Genomic DNA, 21,484 nt, shown 5'->3' on the forward strand with positions numbered 1-21,484 from the left:
AAACTAGAATACTGTAGAACATTTAAAGCAGTGAGTCTCAAAGTGTGGTCCCCATACTGATAGCTTCAATTTACCTGGAAACCTGTTAGAAATGCAAATTATCATGTCTACCTACAGACCTACTAAATCAGGAACTCTGGTGTTAAGGCCTGCAGATCTGTGTTTGACAAACCCTTCATGTGATTCTAAAGCACAATAAAGTTTGAGAACCTTTAGTTTAAAGATAACTTCTATTTTTCATAAACTCTTCCAAAAAGTAAAAAAAGGGATCCCATTCTCAACTCAGTTTATGAAACTGTCTTATCCTTGAAATTGAAGCCTAGTAATGCAAAAAATATTGCAACCCTATTTCATTCATGAACATGGATATAAATATGCTAAATAGAATTTTATCAAATAATATAGCTAAGTCGAGGTCATTCCAGAAATGCAAGGATGATTTGACGTTAGAATATCAATCAGGAAGTTCCCATTATGGCTCAGCAGTAAGGAGCCTGACTAGTAGCCATGAGGATGTGGGTTCAATTCCTGGCTTCCCTCAGTGGGTTAAAGGATCCAGCATTGCCATACGCTGTGGTATGAGTCGCAGACACAGCTCAGATCCTGTGTTGCTGTGGCTGTGGTATAGGCTGGCAGCTGCAGCTCTGATTCGACCCCTAGCCTGGGAACTTCCATATGCCAAAGGTGCAGTCTGAAAAAGAAAAAAAGAAAAAAGAAAAGCAGTCAGGGTAATTTGCCATACTGTAGTGTGTATGCAAAGTCAAGAAACCAGAATAAGCATCTTTAGATAATACATTACTTCAGTATCCAAATAATCTGCTCAGTACCCTATCAGGCAAAGTATACCTAAATTTGAAGCAATGCTTTTAATTGTTAATATGAAAAAGTGTAATGAATACACTAAAGAATGTCCAGAAAATCTGGAAATACATGAATATTAGCAGGGCACTTTGAATGGTAAAAAATCTGTAAGTAATAGAGGTATGAACCTCTAAGTGGAATTTCATTCTCTATATCGAGATGTGGATAAAGTGTCAAAAAAAAAAAAAAAAAAGGTGAGGGGTCCAGAAGATTTAGTGAAAGGTCCAGAATCCTTTCTTCTAGGCTATATTTAATGGCTTCTGGTTCTAGTCTGCTAACATATTTTTAATCTAATATTATTATCATAGTAATACAAAACAGCTCTATGACTTAGAAAAGGAAAGGGACTTCTCCCTACTACACAGCATATTACGGACTTGGAAACAGATAAAATCCCTTCGACAACGGCAAGGGTTTACAAGCACCCCGATCAAGTTACAGTTTCAAAGGTGAGTAGCTGCCTTATCCTTATAGGTGTCCCTTGGAACAACCCACGAATAACTGGGAATTCATAGTACTGGGAGCAAATCCAGAAACTAGTCAACTACTTGATGTAGTAAGAAAGGACTTGTATCTTGAATATATGAATAATATTTATGACTTAATAAGAGCTTAATTTAAAAATGAACAAAAGATTTGAACAGATACTTCACTAAAGAAGGCATGTGGATTGCAAATGAATATATGAAATGATGCTCAACATTATGTCATGTCAATAGAGAAATGTAATTTAAAACTACAGTGGGATATACTGTACACCTATTAGAATGGCTAAAATCAAAAAAAAAAAAAGAAGGGAAGAAAGGGAGGGGGAGGGGAGGGGAGAGAAAGGGAAGAAAAAAGACAGGAACAAATGTTGGCAAAGCAACAGGAACTCTGGTGGAAATGCAGAATGGTACAACCACTTTGGAAACAGGTTGGCAGTTTCTTATAAACATAGATTTAGCAATCCTACTCCCAGGTGGAACATAGAGATCCTAGAAACATATGTAGTTGAAGAGATAGTTACAAATTAAAAACCTTTCTTGTTAATCACTTAAGCTGTTTGTGAACCAACAGTTTGCTCCTAAATCCTTTTTCCTGGGTCTTTTGTTTTTCAAAACTGTAAATCATTATTGTAATTTCAGGCAATTAAAGATATTTAACTTTGTTGACTTTTTCCCGGCTTTAATAGTTTTTAACAAAAGTGCTTCTGAGAGTTTCTAAACCTAACCCAGCATGGACCTTTATCTTAGACTCCCAAATTCACATACACTTGCTGACCTGCCTCTCATCGTTTAAACCAGTCTAATACACCCATGCATTAGGAACCCCTCTTCAGAAAAGGAGAGCCACAGATGCCATAAGCTTATTTAGAACAGTAGCCTTGGACCAACATACCTGCTCACCACCTACTCTTATTCTAAGAAACTCCAGTCCCACCTGAGGCCCTTTGCCTGTGTTCTTCCTCATTTAATGAATTCACCTTTCCCAGGGGACTTTGGCTTGGCCTTGGCTCTCCAGATTGCTTTGTGGACTTCTGAACCTAAACCCCACAATGTCAGTGATGAAGTTGGCCCCAGTCAGACTAGCCAGCCCCAGCTACCCTAAAATGGGGCATTTGGCTTGAGCCAAGTATCATTCTGATCAATTAGAAAAGCTGATTGAAGGCACTTCTGGGAACTCTGTTTCCTGGCCAACTTTATCATCAGCGATCTCATCACAAGCCTTCACCTTGTGAACCTAACTGAATAAGCTTGTATCCAGGCCTATGGGGAAGTCAGTACTTATGACAAGAAGATCTGGGACCTAAACACTGAGCCGAGGTGATCTTTTCTTCATATATTTGACTTTGGGCATACTGCATTTGATAAACTTTTGAGATATCCCTAAATAAAGCAATTGAATGGGCAGCTGGATGTATGGTTTGTGCTAGAAAGAAAAACGTGGATTCTCTAGCAGAGTAATAGTAATTGAAGCTGGGAGTGTGAATAGAATTGCTTAGAGGACAAAGGATGAGATGAGAAGAGGGCTGAGAGCTGTGTAGAAGAACTGTTTCGGATGCCTTGGCAGAGGAGGAGAAGCCAGAGAAGGAACAGAGAAACCCCAGGTAGAGTGTTTTGCCACAGAGTCAAAGAAAGGGGAGTATTTTAAATAGGAGGGAGTGGTTAACAGTGTTTAATGCTTCTGAAGTATCAGTTAAGTACAGGACTAAAAATGTTCATCGGATTTCCGCACATGGAGGTTATTGATTGGGAAACTAGAGCAGGTTTTATGACGTGTTCGTGAGAGAATGAAATAACAGGAAGTTGAGGATAAAGTCCTGTCTAGTCATTCAGGCAATAAACTCTCCTTGTCAAATGTTAGCAACGCTACATTAAACTTAGAGAAACTGGCTGGGTAAGTAGCCTTGTTACATTTTGGCTACCGAACCCAAACCACAGCACTGGTAAATAGCACAGTGAACTCAAATTCCTGTGTATTTTCTTCACCTGTGTTCTCTGTTAGGCTCCTACTTACCTGGAGGGGATCCAGATAACTGTCAAAGGGGCTTTAATAAAGATACAGAAAAGAGTTCCCTCATGTCGCAACAGAAGAAAGGGTGGGGGAAAAAACTGTAACTGCAATGTATACATCTAAGGATGACCTGACCCCCTTGCTGTACAGTGGGAAAATAATTAAAAAAAAAAAAAAAAGAAAGAAAAGAAAAGAGTTCCTGCTGTGGTGCCATGGTTAAGGACCTGGCATTGCTGCAGCTGTGGCCATAATTTCGAAGCTGCAGCTCGAATTCGATCCCTGGCCCAGGAAGCTGGTGCAGCCAAAAAAGAAAAAAAGATACCCAAAGTGTAAGCTATACAAGCAGGAAAATCCCATTTCCCACAGCTACTGAATGGAAAGGAGGAAGCTATGGACCCAAGATCACTGTCTCAGTAATCTCCTCAAAAAGGGACTCCGGGTGCTAAGACACATATTGTCTAACTACTGTATATTGCCTGAGATGCTGTGCATTGGAATCACCTGGGAGAGAGGTAAAACCCACTAGTATGATTTAATTGGTGTGAGCTTTGGTCTGAGCATCGAGAGCTTTAAAAATATCCCCAGGAGGTTTTAATGTGTGACAAAGTCTGAGTGCCAATGGACTAAACAATAAGTTAATTGAAGTTCATATTGATCACTCTGAATCAGAAAAACAATAATAATATTTTCTGAGTGTATGTTGTGCTCCAAGCACTGGACTGAGAACTTTACATAAATTAGTGCATTTAATTCTCATAACAACCCAATTTTCAGATGAGAAAAGTAAGGTCTAAAGTACCTAAGTAACTTAGCAAAATTTCATAGTGCCAGTAATGGGTCTGGGTTTTCAGTACAAGTAGTCTGCTCTCAAGCCCATACAGGTAATATCTACATCACAGTCCCTATATCTTACTTCAGAAGGCAAAAAGCATATGACATTTTTAAATGACAATGAGATATAGTTCACATACCATATAGTTCATCCATTTAAATCGTACAGTTCAGTGGTTTTTAATATATTCACAGCATTGTGCAGCCATCACCACAGTTAACATTTTGTAACATTTTAGTCACCCCTCCAACAGAAACCGTCTTCCTATTAACAGTTATTCCTCACATGTGCAGGTACATGTTTTTATTTCTCTTGGGTGTGTACCTAGGAATGGAATAGCTGGCTCATATGGTAACTCAGTGCTTAATATTTTGAGGAGCTGCCATATGGTTTTCCAAAGCAGCTGCACCATTTTGTATTCCCTGCAGAGCATATAATATTTAATCAAAGAATCTCTTTTTTAAAAGATTAAAAATAAAAAACTAAACTTTGTACTGAAAAGAATAAATCCCAGCTATCAGGAAAAGTCATTTCCAGACCGATTATTTTCTGAAGGGATTCCAGATAACTGGGGTTTTTCTGGACTATTAATGAAGAGGAATAGTAATGATAACTACTTCATAGGATTGCCATGAGGACTGGATGAGTTAATATGTGTAAAATACTTAGAACATTGCCTGTACTTAGTAAGTACAGTGTAAGAGTTAGTTAGTAGTAGTAGCAGTGGTGGTGGTAGTAGCAGTTAGTGGTGGTGGTGGTAGTAGTAGCTGTGGTGATAGTAGTAGTAGTAGCAGTAGTAGCAGTGGTAGTAGTAGTAGTTGGTGGTAGTGGTGGTAGCAGTAGTAGCAGTGGTAGTAGTAGTGGTGGTGAAGGTGGTAGTAGTAGCGGTGACAGTAGTAGTAGTAGCAGTGGTAGTAGTAGTAGTAGTTAGTGGTGGTGGTGGTAGCAGTAGTAGCAGTGGTAGTATTAGTAGTAGTGGTGGTGGTAGTAGTAGTAGTAGCAGTAGTAGCAGTGGTAGTAGTGGTGGTGGTGGTGGTAGTAGCAGTGGTGATAGTAGTAGTAGTAGCAGTAGTAGCAGTGGTAGTAGTAGTAGTTAGTGGTGGTGGTGGTAGCAGTAGTAGCAGTGGTAGTAGTAGTAGTGGTGGTGGTGGTAGCAGTAGTAGCAGTGGTAGTAGTAGTAGCAGTAGTAGCTGTGGTAGTAGTAGTGGTGGTTGTGGTGGTAGTAGTAGTGGTGGTGGTAGCAGTAGCAGTAGTAGTAGTAGCAGTAGTAGTGGTTAGTGGTGGTGGTAGTTGTGGTAGTTTTAGTAGTGGTAGTAAAGTTGTAAACTATTTATTGTTTATACATAAACCCCAAGGAGTGTAACTGTGATTTACTGTTTAATATCCCTGTAGTGACCCTGCCCTTATACATGCTCATGTTCTCTCAGCTTAAAAAATGAGAGGAAGGAGTTCCCATTGTGGAGCGGTGGAAACGAATCCAACTAGGAACCATGAGGTTGCGGGTTTGATCCCTGGCCTTGCTCAGTGGGTTAAGGATCTGGCGTTTCCGTGAGCTGTGGCATAAGCTGGCGGCAACAGCACCGGTTGGACCCCTGGCCTGGGAACCTCCATATGCTGCAGGAGCAGCCCTAGAAAATGGCAAAAAAAATTAAAATTAAAATTAAAAAAAAGAGAGAGGGGAAGAAAAATGAGGAAGCATGGTTTGTATCCTTAAGTTCAAATCTTCCATTCCCCTTAGTTTCTTATTCTCATCAGAGAAAAGGTTTCTTGATATCCTTATAAAGGGCTGAAAACTCTAATGATAAATGCACTGAGTAGGGAGAAATTTGTGAAAACTGACAACATGCTTATGAAGTTTTATATATATATATATAATATATAAATGCATATGTATGTGTTTATCATATTGATAATTTCCTTAGGATGTAAAATTATTTGTTGTAAGAGATTGTGGTATAGGAGTTCCCATTGTGGTTCAGCAGAAGTGAATCTGACTAGTATTCATGAGGACGCAGGTTCAATCCCCGGCCTCACTTGGTGGGTTAGGGATCTGGCGTTGCTGTGAGCTGTGGTGTAGGTTACAGACACAGCTTGGATCTGGCATGCTATGGCTGTGGTGTAGGCCAGTGGCTACAGCTAGAATTTGACCCCTAGCCTAGGAATCTCCATATGCCATGGGTGAGGCCCTAAAAAGACAAAAAAAAAAAAAAAAAAAGAAAGAGAGAGAGAGAGAGAGTGGTGTATGTGTGTGTGTTGGCAAGATCTCTAATAACTCTCAAATATTTCCATTAGTTCTGCTTTAAATAATTCTGTTTGTTTTTAATTAGGATGAAAATGAATAAATATGATGAACAAAAACAAGAGGAACTGTCAAAAATGTCTGAGACTGAGAAGATAACTGAAGGAAAAGCATTTAAGAATGGAGAGAAACAGGAGGTATTTATATTGCAAAATAAGGAGTTCCTATCATGGCTCAATGGAAACAAATCCGACTAGGAAGCATGACGTTGCATGTTTGATCCCTGGCCTTGCTCAGTGGGTTAAGGATCCGGCGTTGCCGTGAGCTGTGGTGTAGGTTGAAGATGGGGCTCGGATCTGGTGTTGCTGTGGCTGTGGTATAGGCCGGTGGCTACATCTCCGATTAGACCCCTAGCCTGGGAACCTCCATGTGCCACAGGTGTGGCCCTAAAAAGACAAAAGACAGTAAAAAATGAAACAAAACAAAACATTCAACTCATTTTAATTAGTTAAAATGTTTGTTTGGTAGAATAGAAAATCTTGGTATTTTTAGCAGTTACCCAACAAAATGGCAAATATAAGAAAATTTTAATTTTAAGAAACTGTCTTAAGCAATAAACCTACATTATAAATTATATATTTGTTTTTCTGTTTCTAGAGCTTCTCATATTTAGCTTCAGAATTTGCAGAAACAGATACTGAAAGAATAAATCCAATTACCTTGATGCCACAGCTTTCTTTCACAGCAGATATAACAAACTCATCTAGGTGTTCACTGTAAGTGTTTTTAAAGGATGATTTCTTCATTATGTATTGTCTACTAATTGTTTTTAATAAGATTACATTTCTTGAGAGAGTGTCCTATGCCATGCACTTTGCTAAGTTTAAAAAATGTATCTGCACCTTTAATTGCCACCCTAGCTCTATGGTATTATCCTTATCTTATAAATGGGGTCACATGTCTAATTCATGACTGAGGTATGATGTAAACCAGTTTGGTTTGATGATTGGTTTTTGTTTTGCTAGGGTAGTAGTTTTTGTTTAGGTAGAGACGGTGGAATATAAAGCCACTATAAAACAAATAAGATTATATAGTCACCCTTGCTTGTTAAAGGACCCCCTGGTTTCCATAGAAAGTGTTCTGTATAGAAAGGGCCATCTGGGCAATTTTCTACTTTACAATGCAAACTTCCTTTCTTCCCAGCTGTGGCTTTTTCCTTGAGCTTAAAGATTTCCACCCTACATCCATGCATAAACAGGTATCAAGCCGGTCCTCATTTCTCCCATCTCTAGACCTTTGTGTCTCATCTGCCTTAAAGAGGATATGGCAATTTGAGCACTGAGCTAGGTACAACTTTTCAACGTCTCTGTCCCATGGAACACTTCATACCAGTTCATCTTTGAGTGCTGTGAATTTGAATCATTGAGCACAGTGTTGGGGGACAGTGGGTGCCCAATAAGCAGTCATGTTCATTAAATGAATGAATAGATAGTTAAATTTTTAAATGAGCATAAATAGCAGATTCAAAGGCAAATTAATCATTACCTTCTTTCTGCCTAGAGAAGTGCAGTAGTGAAGCAATGTTTTATTTGTTCTACACCTACTTCCAAAAAGGGCCAAAATAGTTTATCCGTATAAGACACACATGCAAAAGGACCATCTAAATGAGGATAAGCGAATAGGAGCCATAAAATGGAAGTTGGAAGTAAAGAGAAGCAAGAAAAGGAGGAGATATTTGTGTTGGAAAGTCTAGGCTAAAACTTAGTGGAGGTCAAAACAAAAGGAAATGTGATGCTTTATATCTTTTCAAAGCTATTACTATCCTGTGGCATTGCTATTATTATCTATTTAAAATGTCCAGTTGAATAAGAATTGATTCTCTAGAAAAGAATAATATACTGATGTCAAGGATAGAGATGAAAGGAGTACAGGGATCAAAGAAAAGTTAAAAAGAGTTTACAAGTGAAGAAAAATGCAAGATTTTGTGAAGATAAATATCCCAAATTAACATATATCTTCATCAGTTCATAAAGTCATTATTTCAACTACTTTCAGAGGGCAATATAGGGAAAAATTTTACTAAGCTTTTCTTTAAAGGTAATTGGGAGGAAGGTCAAAAAATGCCAAAAGGAAGATAGAAAGAGTAAGCAATCTTTTGTCCCATAATCCTTTGAAAAGGTTACAGAAAAGATGGGCAAATTTGGGAGCAAGGAGATTCAGGCCCATAGGATAATTAGGGTGGAGAACAGAAGGGCATTTTATGTTTCAACCTAGGGCTTGTCTCTCAACCAGTCTTCTACCTTCTGAAAAACAAGATCAGATCTTTAAACATCATTAGGTCAGTTGTCTTTCATCTGAGAAGATACTCAATAAATGTTCGTTGGGTGAGCCAATGAATGGATGAATGAAATTATATTTAGAATTTCATATCATTGAATGGATCAATTTTCCTAAAGCCTAAAGAGATTCACAGAGACCTGTAAGGGGACACAGCAAGCCTTGACTTAGAGCCACTTCCTTGAGGTTATTGAAAATGTGTGTGTGTGTGTGTGTGTGTGCACACATGTGCACGCACGCACTGTCTGTGTCTGTGTGTGCGTTTCTTTTAAAAGTTAGACAGTACTTTTGTATTCTTGATTCAAGCTCCCCACACCCATTCCTAAGTCCCTCAGTTTTCTCATAAGACATCTTATAATGGGTAAGTACCATAATCTCTTTAAGTTATAATTTAGTAAAATAAATGGCTGAATGATTTATAGTACCTTACTCTTAGTTCTTTTTCTATTTTTGAATAAATATCTATTTTTTAAAAATTTGAGTAGGAGAAGCTTTATAGACAAATATTATTGGGCTTAATGTTAGCATTTGTCCTCTAAAAGATCATATTTTAACATGTTGAGGTATATTTTGAAAAGAGTAATATTTTGTATCTAGTTTGCTTTTCAAGGGTCTGTTAAAGGTTTGTTTAATTTTAGGCATGAACAAAAGAGGAGAGCCAAAATTCAGAAGCTTAAATATTTTATTAAAATATTATACAACGATAAACAGGTTTCTTGCACTTCAGTATCTCCCCTACAGTTTGATTTTAAAGTCATGTTTCAGCAAATTTTCAGTATTCAGTTAATATATTGGCCTGAAACGCTTTGCTTGGAGGTATGCCTTTGTCATTTAATTTTGTACTTTATTTTATACCATACATAATTTTAAATTTCTTGTTAAATACTGTTAAATGTAATAAGTTCTTTTATATTCAGAGGTGACTGATCTATACGGAAAGACAAGATAGTTATAAATATGGGGGTCCCCGTCTTGGTGCAGCAGAATCAAATCTGACTAGGAACCATGAGGTTGTGGGTTCAATCCCTGGCCTCACTCAGTGAGTTAAAGGATCTGGCATTGCTGTGAGCTGTGGTGTAGGTCTCAGACACAGCTCGGATCTGGTGTTGCTGTGGCTCTGGCGTAGGCTGGCAGCAACAGCTCCAATTGGACCCCTAGACTGGGAACCTCCACATGCCATGGGTGTGGCCCTGAAAAGACAAAAGACAAAAAAAAAAGATATGTATAAATATTTATAATTCATCAATAATCTTTTATGCTGTAAGTATAAAATTATTTGCTTTCTAGTTGTTTTAAATACTTCTATTCTTTCCTGCTAGAATTTGTGCCAATACTGCATGTACAGCATTATTATTCATTTATTAGTGAGGTAGAAGAGAATTGTTAAAATTATGAGTAGTATAGCTATTGTAAGTGTTGAAAGATTTCTCTAGGTTGCCCCAGCCCTGATGGGTGATTTCAGTCTCTCGATGTATTTGTTCATATTTAAAAAATTTTTGGATCCCTTTAAGAATCTTATGAAAGAACACACAGACAGCAGACCTCTGATCCCTGCCCAAAGACCTCCACCATAAGAATCCTGCTCCAAAGGAAGAATTAAATAGGATGATGGAGAAAAATTAGAGTTGGTAAAGGAATGTAGACAAGAAGTCTTAATGGCTAAACTTGCATCTAGACCTGAAAGAAAAGTCAGGAGAGAATAAAGATTTGTTTTTGTGAGTGTGAGGTCAAGTTTGAGGTGTGGGGAGAAGATTTTTATTACAAATATAAATCAAAGTTATTTCTACAGTGTACTATCCCTGATCAAAAGCTGTATTCATTTCGTTTCTCTTTCCTGTCAAGTTACTATCACCTTGAAATATACCTCTTTTGAAATTCCCATTCAAAAAAATACTGACTGTATTTTCCTACTGTTATACCTAAAATAGTTTGTGATATAAAATCCAGCCACTAAAAGTTTAAAATCTGCCCCCCTCTAAACAACAAGGTCTTACTGTATAGTGCAAGGAACTATATATCTGATCTCCTGGGATATGTATGTATAACTGAGTCACTTTGCTGTACAGCAGAAATTGGCACAACATTGTAAATCAACCATACTATAATAAAAAAATAAAATAAAATTTGCCCCCCTCCCCAAATGGATAAGTGTGTATTTTGAATCCTTCATCATCCCATCAGTTAGTACGTGATCCTAACAAACTGAGAGGCAGGGGAAGAAAGGAATCTATCTAGGGGTAAATCAGCCCATTAGCAGCTGCAAATATAAATAAATCTATATGCCCTAGAGTAACAGATTCTAACCTACACTTCTAGTTTACTTTTTTTACATTCCCCTTCACTCTTTCTTCACTTCAGCCAAACAGAACTGCTTGTTTTTTCCCATAAGTCCTTGCAGTTTCCTCCTTAGTGTTCTTGAGATTCTCGTTTCTCCACGTACAATGCCCATTTTCATTCTTTTTTTTTTAATTTATTTTTTTCCCACTGTACAGCAAGGGGATCAAGTTATCCTTACAGGAGTTCCCGTCGTGGCGCAGTGGTTAACCAATCCGACTAGGAACTATGAGGTTGCAGGTTCGGTCCCTGCCCTTGTTCAGTGGGTTAACGATCCGGCGTTGCCGTGAGCTGTGGTGTAGGTTGCAGACGTGGCTCGGATCCCGCGTTGCTGTGGCTCTGGCGTAGGCTGGTGGCTACAGCTCCAATTCAACCCCTAGCCTGGGAACCTCCATATGCCGCGGGAGCGGCCCAAGAAATAGCAACAACAACAACAACAACAACAAAAAAAGACAAAAAAAAAAAAAAAAGTTATCCTTACATGTATACATTCCCCCCCCACCCTTTGTTCTGTTGCAATTTGAGTATCTAGACATAGTTCTCAAAGCTACTCAGCAGGATCTCCTTGTAAATCTATTCTAAGTTGTGTCTGATAAGCCCAAGTTCCCGATCCCTCCCACTCCCTCCCTCTCCCATCAGGCAGCCACAAGTCTATTTTCCAAGTCCATGATTTTCTTTTCTGAGGAGATGTTCGTTTGTGCCGGATATTAGATTCCAGTTATAAGTGATAGCGTATGGTATTTGTCTTTGTCTTTCTGGCTCATTTCACTCAGTATGAGATTCTCTAGTTCCATCCATGTTGCTGCAAATGGCATTATGTCATTCTTTTCATTTTCATTCTTGACACTGCATCTCAGCCACACAGTCGTGCTGATAGCTGCCATTAGGGCACAGGTCTGTTTCCTGGGAGATTCCAGGCGGGATTCTCTACCTTTACATTTGCTCTGTCCAGGATCTAGCCTCCAGCTCCTCAGTCTCAGAAACTGGATTTGACAATTCTGGGAGAATGCATCTACAATACCTTACACAAATTGACGAGGCCGAGGATGATGTGTAAAATCAGAATGCCGGTTCAACATATGAGTATGCTTATCAGTTCACTGTCTCTTTTTAGGTAGCCAGTTTATAATCAGAATTTTTTTTTTTTTCAGACCTACATACTTTAAGTCCGTTAGCTAGCCTCTACAAACCTTTCTGTATTAGGGACACCTTTGTCAGTGGGTCTAGTGCATTGACTTTTCACTCTTATGGGAACAGTTTTCAGATGAGCAGAAAACTGTTTGCCACTTTGTCTTTCCTTATCTTCTGCTTTCTTGGTTAATCAGCTATCCCTTTGATTGGTACATTCTTTCTTCTCTTTCAAGGGCATTTACCAACCTGATTTCCTTCTTCTTGGAGGACATAGCACTGTTTCTCTAAGCAATGATAACACAGTATAAGTCAAAATAAGATTTTTCTATTGAAAAAAACTTAGGTTTGTAGTTATGGCAGTGATGGGCTTGTAGCAGAAAGCATGGCATACAGAATCAGAAGACCTGAGTTCAGTACCAGTGGACATCTAGAGCACTCTCCTCAACAACTCCTGTACTCCTTCTTCTGGGGCTTTTCCTCCCTCCCTGCCCCATAGCTTGTTTAACCAGTCCTTGGATTCCATGAGCCAACAAATCTCCCTTTTTCTTAAGTGGTTCAACTTGGGTTTCTATCACTTTTAATAAAAAATAATATAGTTTCATGTAGTGACTCCATTTCTTCATTTATAAATGGATAAGTGGAAAGAATAAAGCCTACTTCCTATAATTTTTGTCAGGTTTAAATGAGATAAGGAACCTTAAACGTGCTACTCCAAAATAAGTTATTTGGGTGTTGTGTTACAGGTACTGTATTGGCAGAATTATATTTGTAATCCTTTCATTCTGTTAATTTTCTTTGAAATCGGTGAAAGGCATTATACTTTTAAACACATAATGATTATCTATTTTTCTCAAGATCATGTGGATCAAATGTTATGAGCAATACCTATTTTACATTCTAGTATTTTAAAAAGCATCAAGTTAGTGATGGTCTTTATTATTTTAGTTTTTCTCCTATTTTGTACTTTCTGTGGGTTATCAATCATTCCTTTTATATTTAGGTTTATGAAATAAGTAAAAGGACAAGCTTACTGGCAAAGCTATATTTACCTTTACCTAACAACACAGAGCTGAAAAGCAAAACTGTTTTGGAATATGTAGAGTTTAGTTCTGATGAGCTAGTCATCCCTGCATACGGAGAAGTAGGAAGCAGTAAGTGTTTTAAAAGCATTTCTTCCCTCCTATTTTCTTCATGAGTTTTATATCCTAAGTGACTCTAGGTCAATTTATATGAATAAAAATCCTATATTTACAGTATGAGGGTAAAAATGAATTAAATTCTTCTTCTAGACATTAACCTAATTTCTTAAAACTTAGTCTTGAGCCAGATCTTTAGGAAATTTAGAATTTGGAGTCAACCCCTGTGCTTTTTCTTCCTGGGTCACCTGAGACAGGAGCACTGTGCTCTCTGGAATGTGAGCTCTGGACCTGGGTGGGTAGCCTGCTTTGCCTCTGCCTGTCCTTTGGTAAAGCCTAAAGATGCTCCAGGATATGTTGGTTCATCCTTGAACTAAACAGGCGAGGGAGGAAGAGAGGGAGAGAGAAAGAGAGAAAGGGAGAGAAGAAAGAAAGGATGCTTTTTTTTTGTTTTTGTTTTTTGCTTTTTAGGGCTGCACCCTCAGCATATGGAGGTTCCCAGGCTAGGGGTTGAATCTGAGCTGTAGCTGCCCACCTACGCCACAGCTATAGCCACACAGGATCCAAGCCATGTTTGCGACCTACACCACAGCTCATGGCAACGCCGGATCCTTAACCCACTAAGCGAGGCCAGGGATGGATCTGGAGTCTTCATGGATACTAGTCGGGTTTGTTAACCACTGAGCCATGAAGGGAACTTAAGAAGGGATGCTTTTGCTTATGTGTTTTTCAATTGATTTTACTCCTTATGTAGTTAAATTTAAGTTAGCGTGTCTGACAGGATGCTGCTATTCTCCGCCTCTTCCATCTCCCTTCTCCTTCATCTTCCTAGAGGTCTTACAATGGCTCTGTCCCTCTCGTGAAAAAGGAAGGAAATATGAATGAGTGAACAAAGAGGAGAGAGAAGAAAATAAGTAGGTAGAGGAACTGGTGAAGGACAGAAAATGAGGGAGGAATGTAGTCTGCTTAGACTGAGTCCAGATGAAGCAGAAAGTTGGATTGTGGAGACCCCGGAGAAAAGACTTGGGGTGACAATTTAGGGAGCACAGAGAACTTGGCAGATGTTTCCAGGAGCAGCATTAAGCTCTCTGGAGATTGAGAAAGAAAATGAGGAGAGGGAGAAAACTCGAGAATGTCGGAAAGGAGACAAAAACTATCTCTTTTTCTGCTGCCAGTGGTTTTTTCCTTGCTGAGAGCCACTCCTAGAAAGAATGATTTAAAAACTTTGAGTCAAAAGAAAGGGAAAATAGAAATGTTCATCTCTTTGTGTTCAGATGAATATTTTCCTCTCTCTTTGTGGTGTGTTTGAAGCAGTCTGCCTTGAAGGAGCTTAGATGGGAGGTGAGGGTCGAGTTGTAAGATTAGAGCCTGCGGTCAGCAAAAACTTGGTGTTTCAGGGAAACCACACTTAACAGATACTGCCTCACAGACTTTGCAAAACTTATGGTTTCCAAATGAGACAGGTTGGGGGAGGGGGATGCACTGAGGGTTTGGGATGGGCATACTCTAAAATTTGGTGGTGATGATTGTTGTACATCTATAAGTGTAATAAAATTCATTAAGTATTAAAAACAAATAAATAAAAGCCAGGGGAAAAAAACTCTAATGTGCTCAGAAATTCATATGTTTTTAATAACTTTTATAAACAGATGTGCCCTTTCTTCTTGAGGGAAATGGAACAGAAGAACTTTGTCTTTTGACATCAGGAAAACTAAGCTATTCTCTATCATGGGCCTTAGATGAAAACGGTGTTCCTCTGACACCTGTGTCACAGTCGTTAAGATCTGCTTACTGCAGGTAATCAACTTCTTTGCTTGAAAAATGCCAGTCCTCAGCAAAGCATCATCCAAAACCTACAAAGGGGAAACCTCTAAAAACATTAGGAACAGTTTAGTTTACTTGGATGTTGTTTTTTTAAAATTTGTATTTCTAAATATATACAATATGTATATATTTTATTTATAATCACCCTACTAAGGCAGTAAGTATCTTTATATGTATGAGAATCTCTCTCTTGAATGCTTAGGATTAGAACCACATGGATGATGAGAGAGGCAGTCCTATAGCCCTTAAATAGTAGACAAAGGCCAGGACTCCCAAGGATTTTATTTCTACTGCTTTTGTATTTCCCAGTCATTCTGGTTTTATGAAAGAATCATTTTTGTACTATCAATTTGCTGGAAGAAATTGCTGGGCATAGAAATTTCATCCATATCCCAGGACTTCCTAGAAGAATTCTGATTAATTTCTAGACCACACCCACAACCAGGTTACTAGAAGTACAGTAAAATGCTGTTAAAACAGTGATAATGCTGGGTTACATATTGTGCTATGTTTGAGTAAAATCTTGGAGTCAGATGTTGTTTCTCCTTACTTTAAAGCTGGCTTTTATACAAGTAATTTGGAACTTTCCTTGGCCTCCTTTAGGATTCTGATGACATATTTATATCCTTTTCTTATATTTTCTTCAAGCTTTTCATCTCCCTATGCTATAAGTCTTTTGTATCCAAGAAGCCATCTATGCTTTAAAACAAAGAAAAATCCAAACATTTGATTAAACCCTAATAACTCTGGTTGTTTTTTCTGCTCAAGTCCTCCTATGGGTGGTCTGCTGGTCTGCATACATTGTCTCCACTTTTTATTCACACATTTCCTCCTAACCCAACCCAGTTATTCCTGAAGGCTACCGGGGACCTCTGGCCATGTTCTTTCCTCCTTGTCCTGCTTCTTGAAGTGTCTTCTCCCACGGTTTCTGTAATGCTGCACTTCACAGTTCCAGTTACATGGGAACTCAAGTTTACAAAAGTTTGAAAGCAGTTCCCTGCAAGATTAGGACAGGTGACAGGTTTCAACAGGGTGAATTGCAGGAGAGGTTTTCAAAGTTCAGTTCCCTTTCTAAAGTTAACTAGAAGTAAAACTACAGCTGGGGCCTCTGAGATCAGAGAGGGAAGTTATAGAAGCTCTCCTCCTGTACAGCTGTGGGAGCCCGAGGACTGGTGAGGAGCAGTGGTTCTAGGAAACTGGGATGGGTGCCTTCACCAGAAGCCTCGTGAGAGTCAGAGCATGGAGCCAAAGGAGATCAGAAAGCACACATTTGTTTATTCACTGTTTCACTCATTCACTCATTCATTTCATTCAGCAGCTGCTGATGGAGCTAAAGATAAAGCAGTGAACCAAAGGAAGATCTTAGAATGCTTTGATACCACATTAAGCACACCTCTCCAATCTCAGTTATTCTTGTTTAGAGGATTTATTTAACACATTTTAAAAACGTAAAACAGTTTTTCTTACACTCACTAGTTAGTTAAATTTTCTGACGTGGTTAATTGACTTTTATGTTTTCCTCTTTAAAATTTTGTTTAAATTTTTTATTTTATTTTATTTTTGCTTTTTAGGGTTGCACCTGCAGCACATGGAAGTTCCCAGGCTAGGGGTTGAATCAGAGCTGCAACTGCTGGCCTCTGCCACAGCCACAGCAATGCCAGATCCAAGCAGCATCTTTGACCTACACCACAGCTCATGGCAACACCAGATCCTTAGTCCACTGAGCAAGGCCAGGGATCAAAGCCACAGCCTCACAGATACTAGTTGGGTTTGTAAACTACTGAACCACAACAGGAACTCCTGCCCTCATTTTTTATCTCTTACAACTTTCATGCTGGATTTATTTTATTGCTTATCTCTCACAACCTTCATTCTGGATTTATTTTATTGCTTTCATGGAAACGAAATCATTAAATCATGGCTTTAGTTTAATCATGGAAACTAAATTTAGTTTTATGGTTTAGTTTCCATGGCTAGAAAACTAGTTTAGTCTTTGTATATCTGAAAAATGTATTTATTTTTTCCTCATTCTTGAATAATGGTTTAGATTGACATAAAATTTGAGGCTGATATTTATTTTCCCTAAGCACTTTGAAGCTACAATTGCTTTCTCTTCTGGGATTTATCATAGCTGTTTAAAAGTCTGCTATCCTTGTTAATCCTGGTATTTTGTAGGTAGTGTGTCTTTTCTTCCTGGTATCTTTAAAACTTTTCTTTTTTTTTTTTTTTTTTTTTTGCTTAATTCATAGAAACAAAGCCAGGGGCTAAGGGGAAGGAGAGATGGGGAGTATTGTTTAACAGGCACAGAATTTTTCTTTGGAATGGTGAAAAAAATTCTGAAAATAGGTAGTGATGGTGGTTGTACAACACTGAGTATACTGAATGCCACCGAATGGTATTACTTGCTTAGCATTCGGTTGTGAAGGAAGGTGTGCAGATGACAGAGGAATTTTGCCATAGCCCACAGCTAAACACCTATAGGGGCAGCTGAGGGAGTCATAGCAAGGGCGGGAAATGTTCTGAACTTTTATTACTTTCCTTGAGGCAGAAATAAGACTACCTTGAAATATACTTTACAACCTAATTTTTTTTTAGGCTATAGTGGGATACATTTCTTTCCCTAATCTATTCATTGACATTTAAACCCTATCCCAGCCTTTGTTCTCTAAGGGACCTGGGCTAAGAATCTTCTCATGAGAAGGAAAACTGGTTACATGATGGTGTTAACCTACCTAGAGATCTCTTATGACAAAAACTTTAAAACAGTTCAAATGTGAGAGCAGACATAGGAATTAAAGAAAAGAAGAATACGCAGACTTTACCTATTTGTAATTTTGCTTATATCCTGTCATACTAGGCATTGGCTTTGTTAGTAATAGCTTCCCAAGATTCATCATAAAAATATGAATAGATACTGATGGAAAGTGGTATAAGATGTGTTTCCATGTTTGGGCTGACATTATTGAATCTAAGAGCTGTATTTCAAGAATCCCAGTTTATAGACTAGAAGTTTTCTTGGGTACTTTATGAAAAGGATCTTTGAAGTCTTCTAATCCAATTTGTTCTGATTCCACATAATGAAACAAATTATCTCTGAAGAGAGAGATTAAATAACTTGGATAATTAATGGCTGAAAAGAAATCCTTACTGTTTTGGGTTGAATTCCTTCTGCACTTCGACTTATAGTTGAAGTCACTAAGGATGTACTATGAGTCTGGGCCATCTTTTAATAGCTCTCTAACTTCTGAAGATGGCCTCATACAACCAACCAAAGATATTTTTCTGGCACATACTACCCAGTTAATTGTATTACATACTCTATATGATGTTTCAACTGTAAAGATATAGCCTAAAAATTCTTTTTATAGTATGGATTTTAGATAGGAAAGATGAATATTTATAAATAAATATTTATTTATTTAAGAAGCTTATTTTTCTTTTAATTGGGGGGGGGGGAGAATGTAGCCATTTCCTAGAATGCTATGATATAGGTTAGAATGTGAGTAGAACCAGGAAAGATATCACATCTCAATCTTCTGGTTTATCCTTAAATGCAAGGGATGGATAAGTTTTATCCTTAAATACTGGATTTAAAAAGTATTTTACCCCATATAACAGATTTATAATGTGCATATTATATACAAATTCACAAACTATTTTTCTTTATGTTAGTGTGTTAAGGAATGTAGATGCAAGAGGTGTTCCTGGAATTTCATGGCTTATTAATGCACAGAAGCTTTTCAGATGGGCAAATGAAGTCAGAATTGACCCAAATAATCCAGAATATTCTGATTTAATGGAATTTATTATGGTAAGTGATAGCAAATATCTGTACTGTAAATGTATTCTGTTTCTTAAGCTCTACACTCATATTGCTCCACAGTTTGCAGTATATTTTTCTAGGCACTAGGAGGCATTAAAGGTAAATCTGAACACAGATACAGTTTTCAAGAAGCTTATGGTATGGTAAAGGCAATTAGAAATTCAGCAACTGAAATAATTACTACTTTAGACCTTACGATTGGTATTCTGTTGCTGTTTAGCAGCCTTCAGGACATCCTGCAGAATAACCTTCAGGCTGGCATCTGTTGTACATCTGCTGCGTACCAGCCATATTATTAAATGCTGGGGATGATAAAGGAGATTTATAGACACACTTCTTCCATCAAAGACTCCATTATCTCTTCATTTCTCCTACCCTTCCTTGTACCCAACTGAAGTGCTCTGTGTGCTCCACACATGCTTTCTTCACACTTTCTTCATGTCATTCCCTCTGCTTAGAAGGGCACCCATAGCAGCTCTCTTACCCACCCTGCAAGTCTGGCAAATGCTTCCTTGGTAACCTCAGTTAGATATGGGCTTTTCTTTCCTCACCCTGCTGTTAACTTTTTTTCTTTTTATAAGCTGTTACGGCTCTAATACCATTCTGCCTTTTACTGTAGTTATTCATTCATTTACTTTATCTTTTTGTGTGTGTGTGGAACTACAGCTAGGAAATTTCTCTTATGGCAGCTAGCACTTTTCCTTGCATATTCCATGTACTCACATTTGCATTTATTGAATAAAGCAATGCCTAAATAGATTACTGAAATTAAGTTTCCTCAGATCAGAACTTCCCAACTGATTGCTGAATTGATTACATGTGTATAGAAATACTGATCCTTGGAGTTCCCGTCGTGGTGCAGTGGTTAACGAATCCAACTAGGAACCATGAGGTTGCGGGTTCGATCCCTGGCCTTGCTCAGTGGGTTAAAGATGCGGCGTTGCCGTGAGCTGTGGTGTAGGTCGCAGACGCGGCTCAGATCCTGCATTGCTGTGGTTCTGGTGTAGGCGGGCAGCTACAGCTCCGATTGGACCCCTCGCCTGGGAACCTCCATATGCCATGGAAGTGGCCCAAGAAATGGCAAAAAGACAAAAAAAAAAAAAAAAAAAAAAAAAAAAAAAAAAGAAAGAAGTACTGATCCTCTCTTGACTCTTAGGGCAAGCAGACACAAAAAAGTCTCATCTTTTAACCCAGTGGGCAATACAGATGTTTTCATTTTCTATTTAAGTCATGACTAGGAAAAGGTTGAGAAGCTACATAAGCTGGATTCTGTCTTTTTTGCAGATTCTGTCTCTGTACAGGTTCAGTTGCTCTATTTCCTATTTATATTGCAATTCGCACATCTTACAGTTTTGAAAATTCTTGAATTTTAAAACATTAATATTTTAAGTGAAGACAATACTGTTTCCATTTTACAGTACATAAAACACAAAGGGCAGGATATGCCGAAGTATTTTCGTCTTGAACAGTTGCAAGATGAATTTAACTTTGTTTCGGAAGAGGAAATGAAAAAGAGTAAACGTTTCCAGCTGTTGCAACTTAGAAATGCAGGTCACCTAGATATTTTCCTTCCGCAGCCAATGCCCCTCTATGATAGAGAGATTCCAGATTTAGTCTTCCAGGTACTTGGTTTCTATTCGAATATAGCTTATTCTATGATAAGCTTCATGTTTTACTGCTTTAAATCTATCTCAATTTCCTTTTCTTTTTTAACTGATAATGTATAGACAAAAATATTCCCCTTTTCTCTAGGCATTAAAAAGGTACAGAGCTTACAAATTTCAGAAAGTCCTTATTGACTTTACAACTTAGTTGTTGCCCAGACAATCTATCTCACAGGCAGAATCCTTCAAGTATATTCTAAATTCATGTAAATACTGTGTTTTTTTAATTGTAAAATGCATCACTAATTTAAAAGCAACTTTTGGGAGTAGGAGAGAAATACTACCACATTAAACTCACTCTTGAATATAAAGCACATCTCAATTTCAGAAACTTAAAAAATATGGGGGGAAAAGAAGGAAAAATTAGTCTTATCCTGTGTGGTGGTGACGTGCTGACACCAGCTGGTGGAAACCTGTGGTGCCGGTCTCTTCCCAATGCCGCCTTCAGTGATTTCATGTTGATTGCTTTAAATGTGTTGCTGGGGGAGTATTTACACCATAAATCAGCAAATGCTACAACTTGGGGCTTTCCCTACCCCTCCCAGAGTTGGCTGATAAACATTAGCAGCACACCACTAGTCAAGAGAGCAGAATTATAAGAGGTTATTCCTGTAGAAATAACCAATTGTACTAATCCTACCAGCACTTGAACTTGCTAAGAGATGGTTCAAAAAGAAACTAATATTCTCTTTTTAAAAAAAATGCCTGTGTAGGAGTTCCCTGGTGGCCTTAGAGGTTAAGGATTTGGCATTGTCACTGCTGCCGTGGGGGTTCCACCCCTGGCCAGAACAGCCCCATGCCCAGAAA

The 21,484-nt window shown here is 38.3% G+C and overlaps 1 protein-coding gene across 6 annotated transcripts in view; it reads left to right on the forward strand.

Moving 5' to 3' along the window:
• CC2D2B (coiled-coil and C2 domain containing 2B) overlaps positions 1-21,484 on the forward strand; it is a 95,766-nt gene that overhangs the window by 32,953 nt on the left and 41,329 nt on the right. For 5 of the 6 annotated variants that reach the window (XR_014826660.1, XR_014826661.1, XR_014826663.1 and 2 more), the window contains 8 exons: positions 1,170-1,310; positions 6,517-6,625; positions 7,086-7,204; positions 9,404-9,581; positions 13,231-13,381; positions 15,016-15,163; positions 18,863-19,001; positions 20,432-20,635. Coding sequence is in view for 1 of the 6 variants with exons in the window: in XM_084994975.1 (XP_084851101.1) it covers positions 1,170-1,310; positions 6,517-6,625; positions 7,086-7,204; positions 9,404-9,581; positions 13,231-13,381; positions 15,016-15,163; positions 18,863-19,001; positions 20,432-20,635 (1,189 nt within the window). In the remaining 5 variants the exon portion in view is untranslated. The remainder of the gene's footprint in view (positions 1-1,169; positions 1,311-6,516; positions 6,626-7,085; positions 7,205-9,403; positions 9,582-13,230; positions 13,382-15,015; positions 15,164-18,862; positions 19,002-20,431; positions 20,636-21,484) is intronic. The other variant, XR_014826664.1, reaches the window with a different exon arrangement.

Source organism: Sus scrofa, chromosome 14, assembly GCF_054392235.1.
Source record: "Sus scrofa isolate SSC_HxYL_T2T_F1_AM1 chromosome 14, Sscrofa_HxYL_maternal_Yorkshire_Landrace_v2.0, whole genome shotgun sequence".
Classification (NCBI taxonomy): Eukaryota; Metazoa; Chordata; class Mammalia; order Artiodactyla; family Suidae; genus Sus; species Sus scrofa.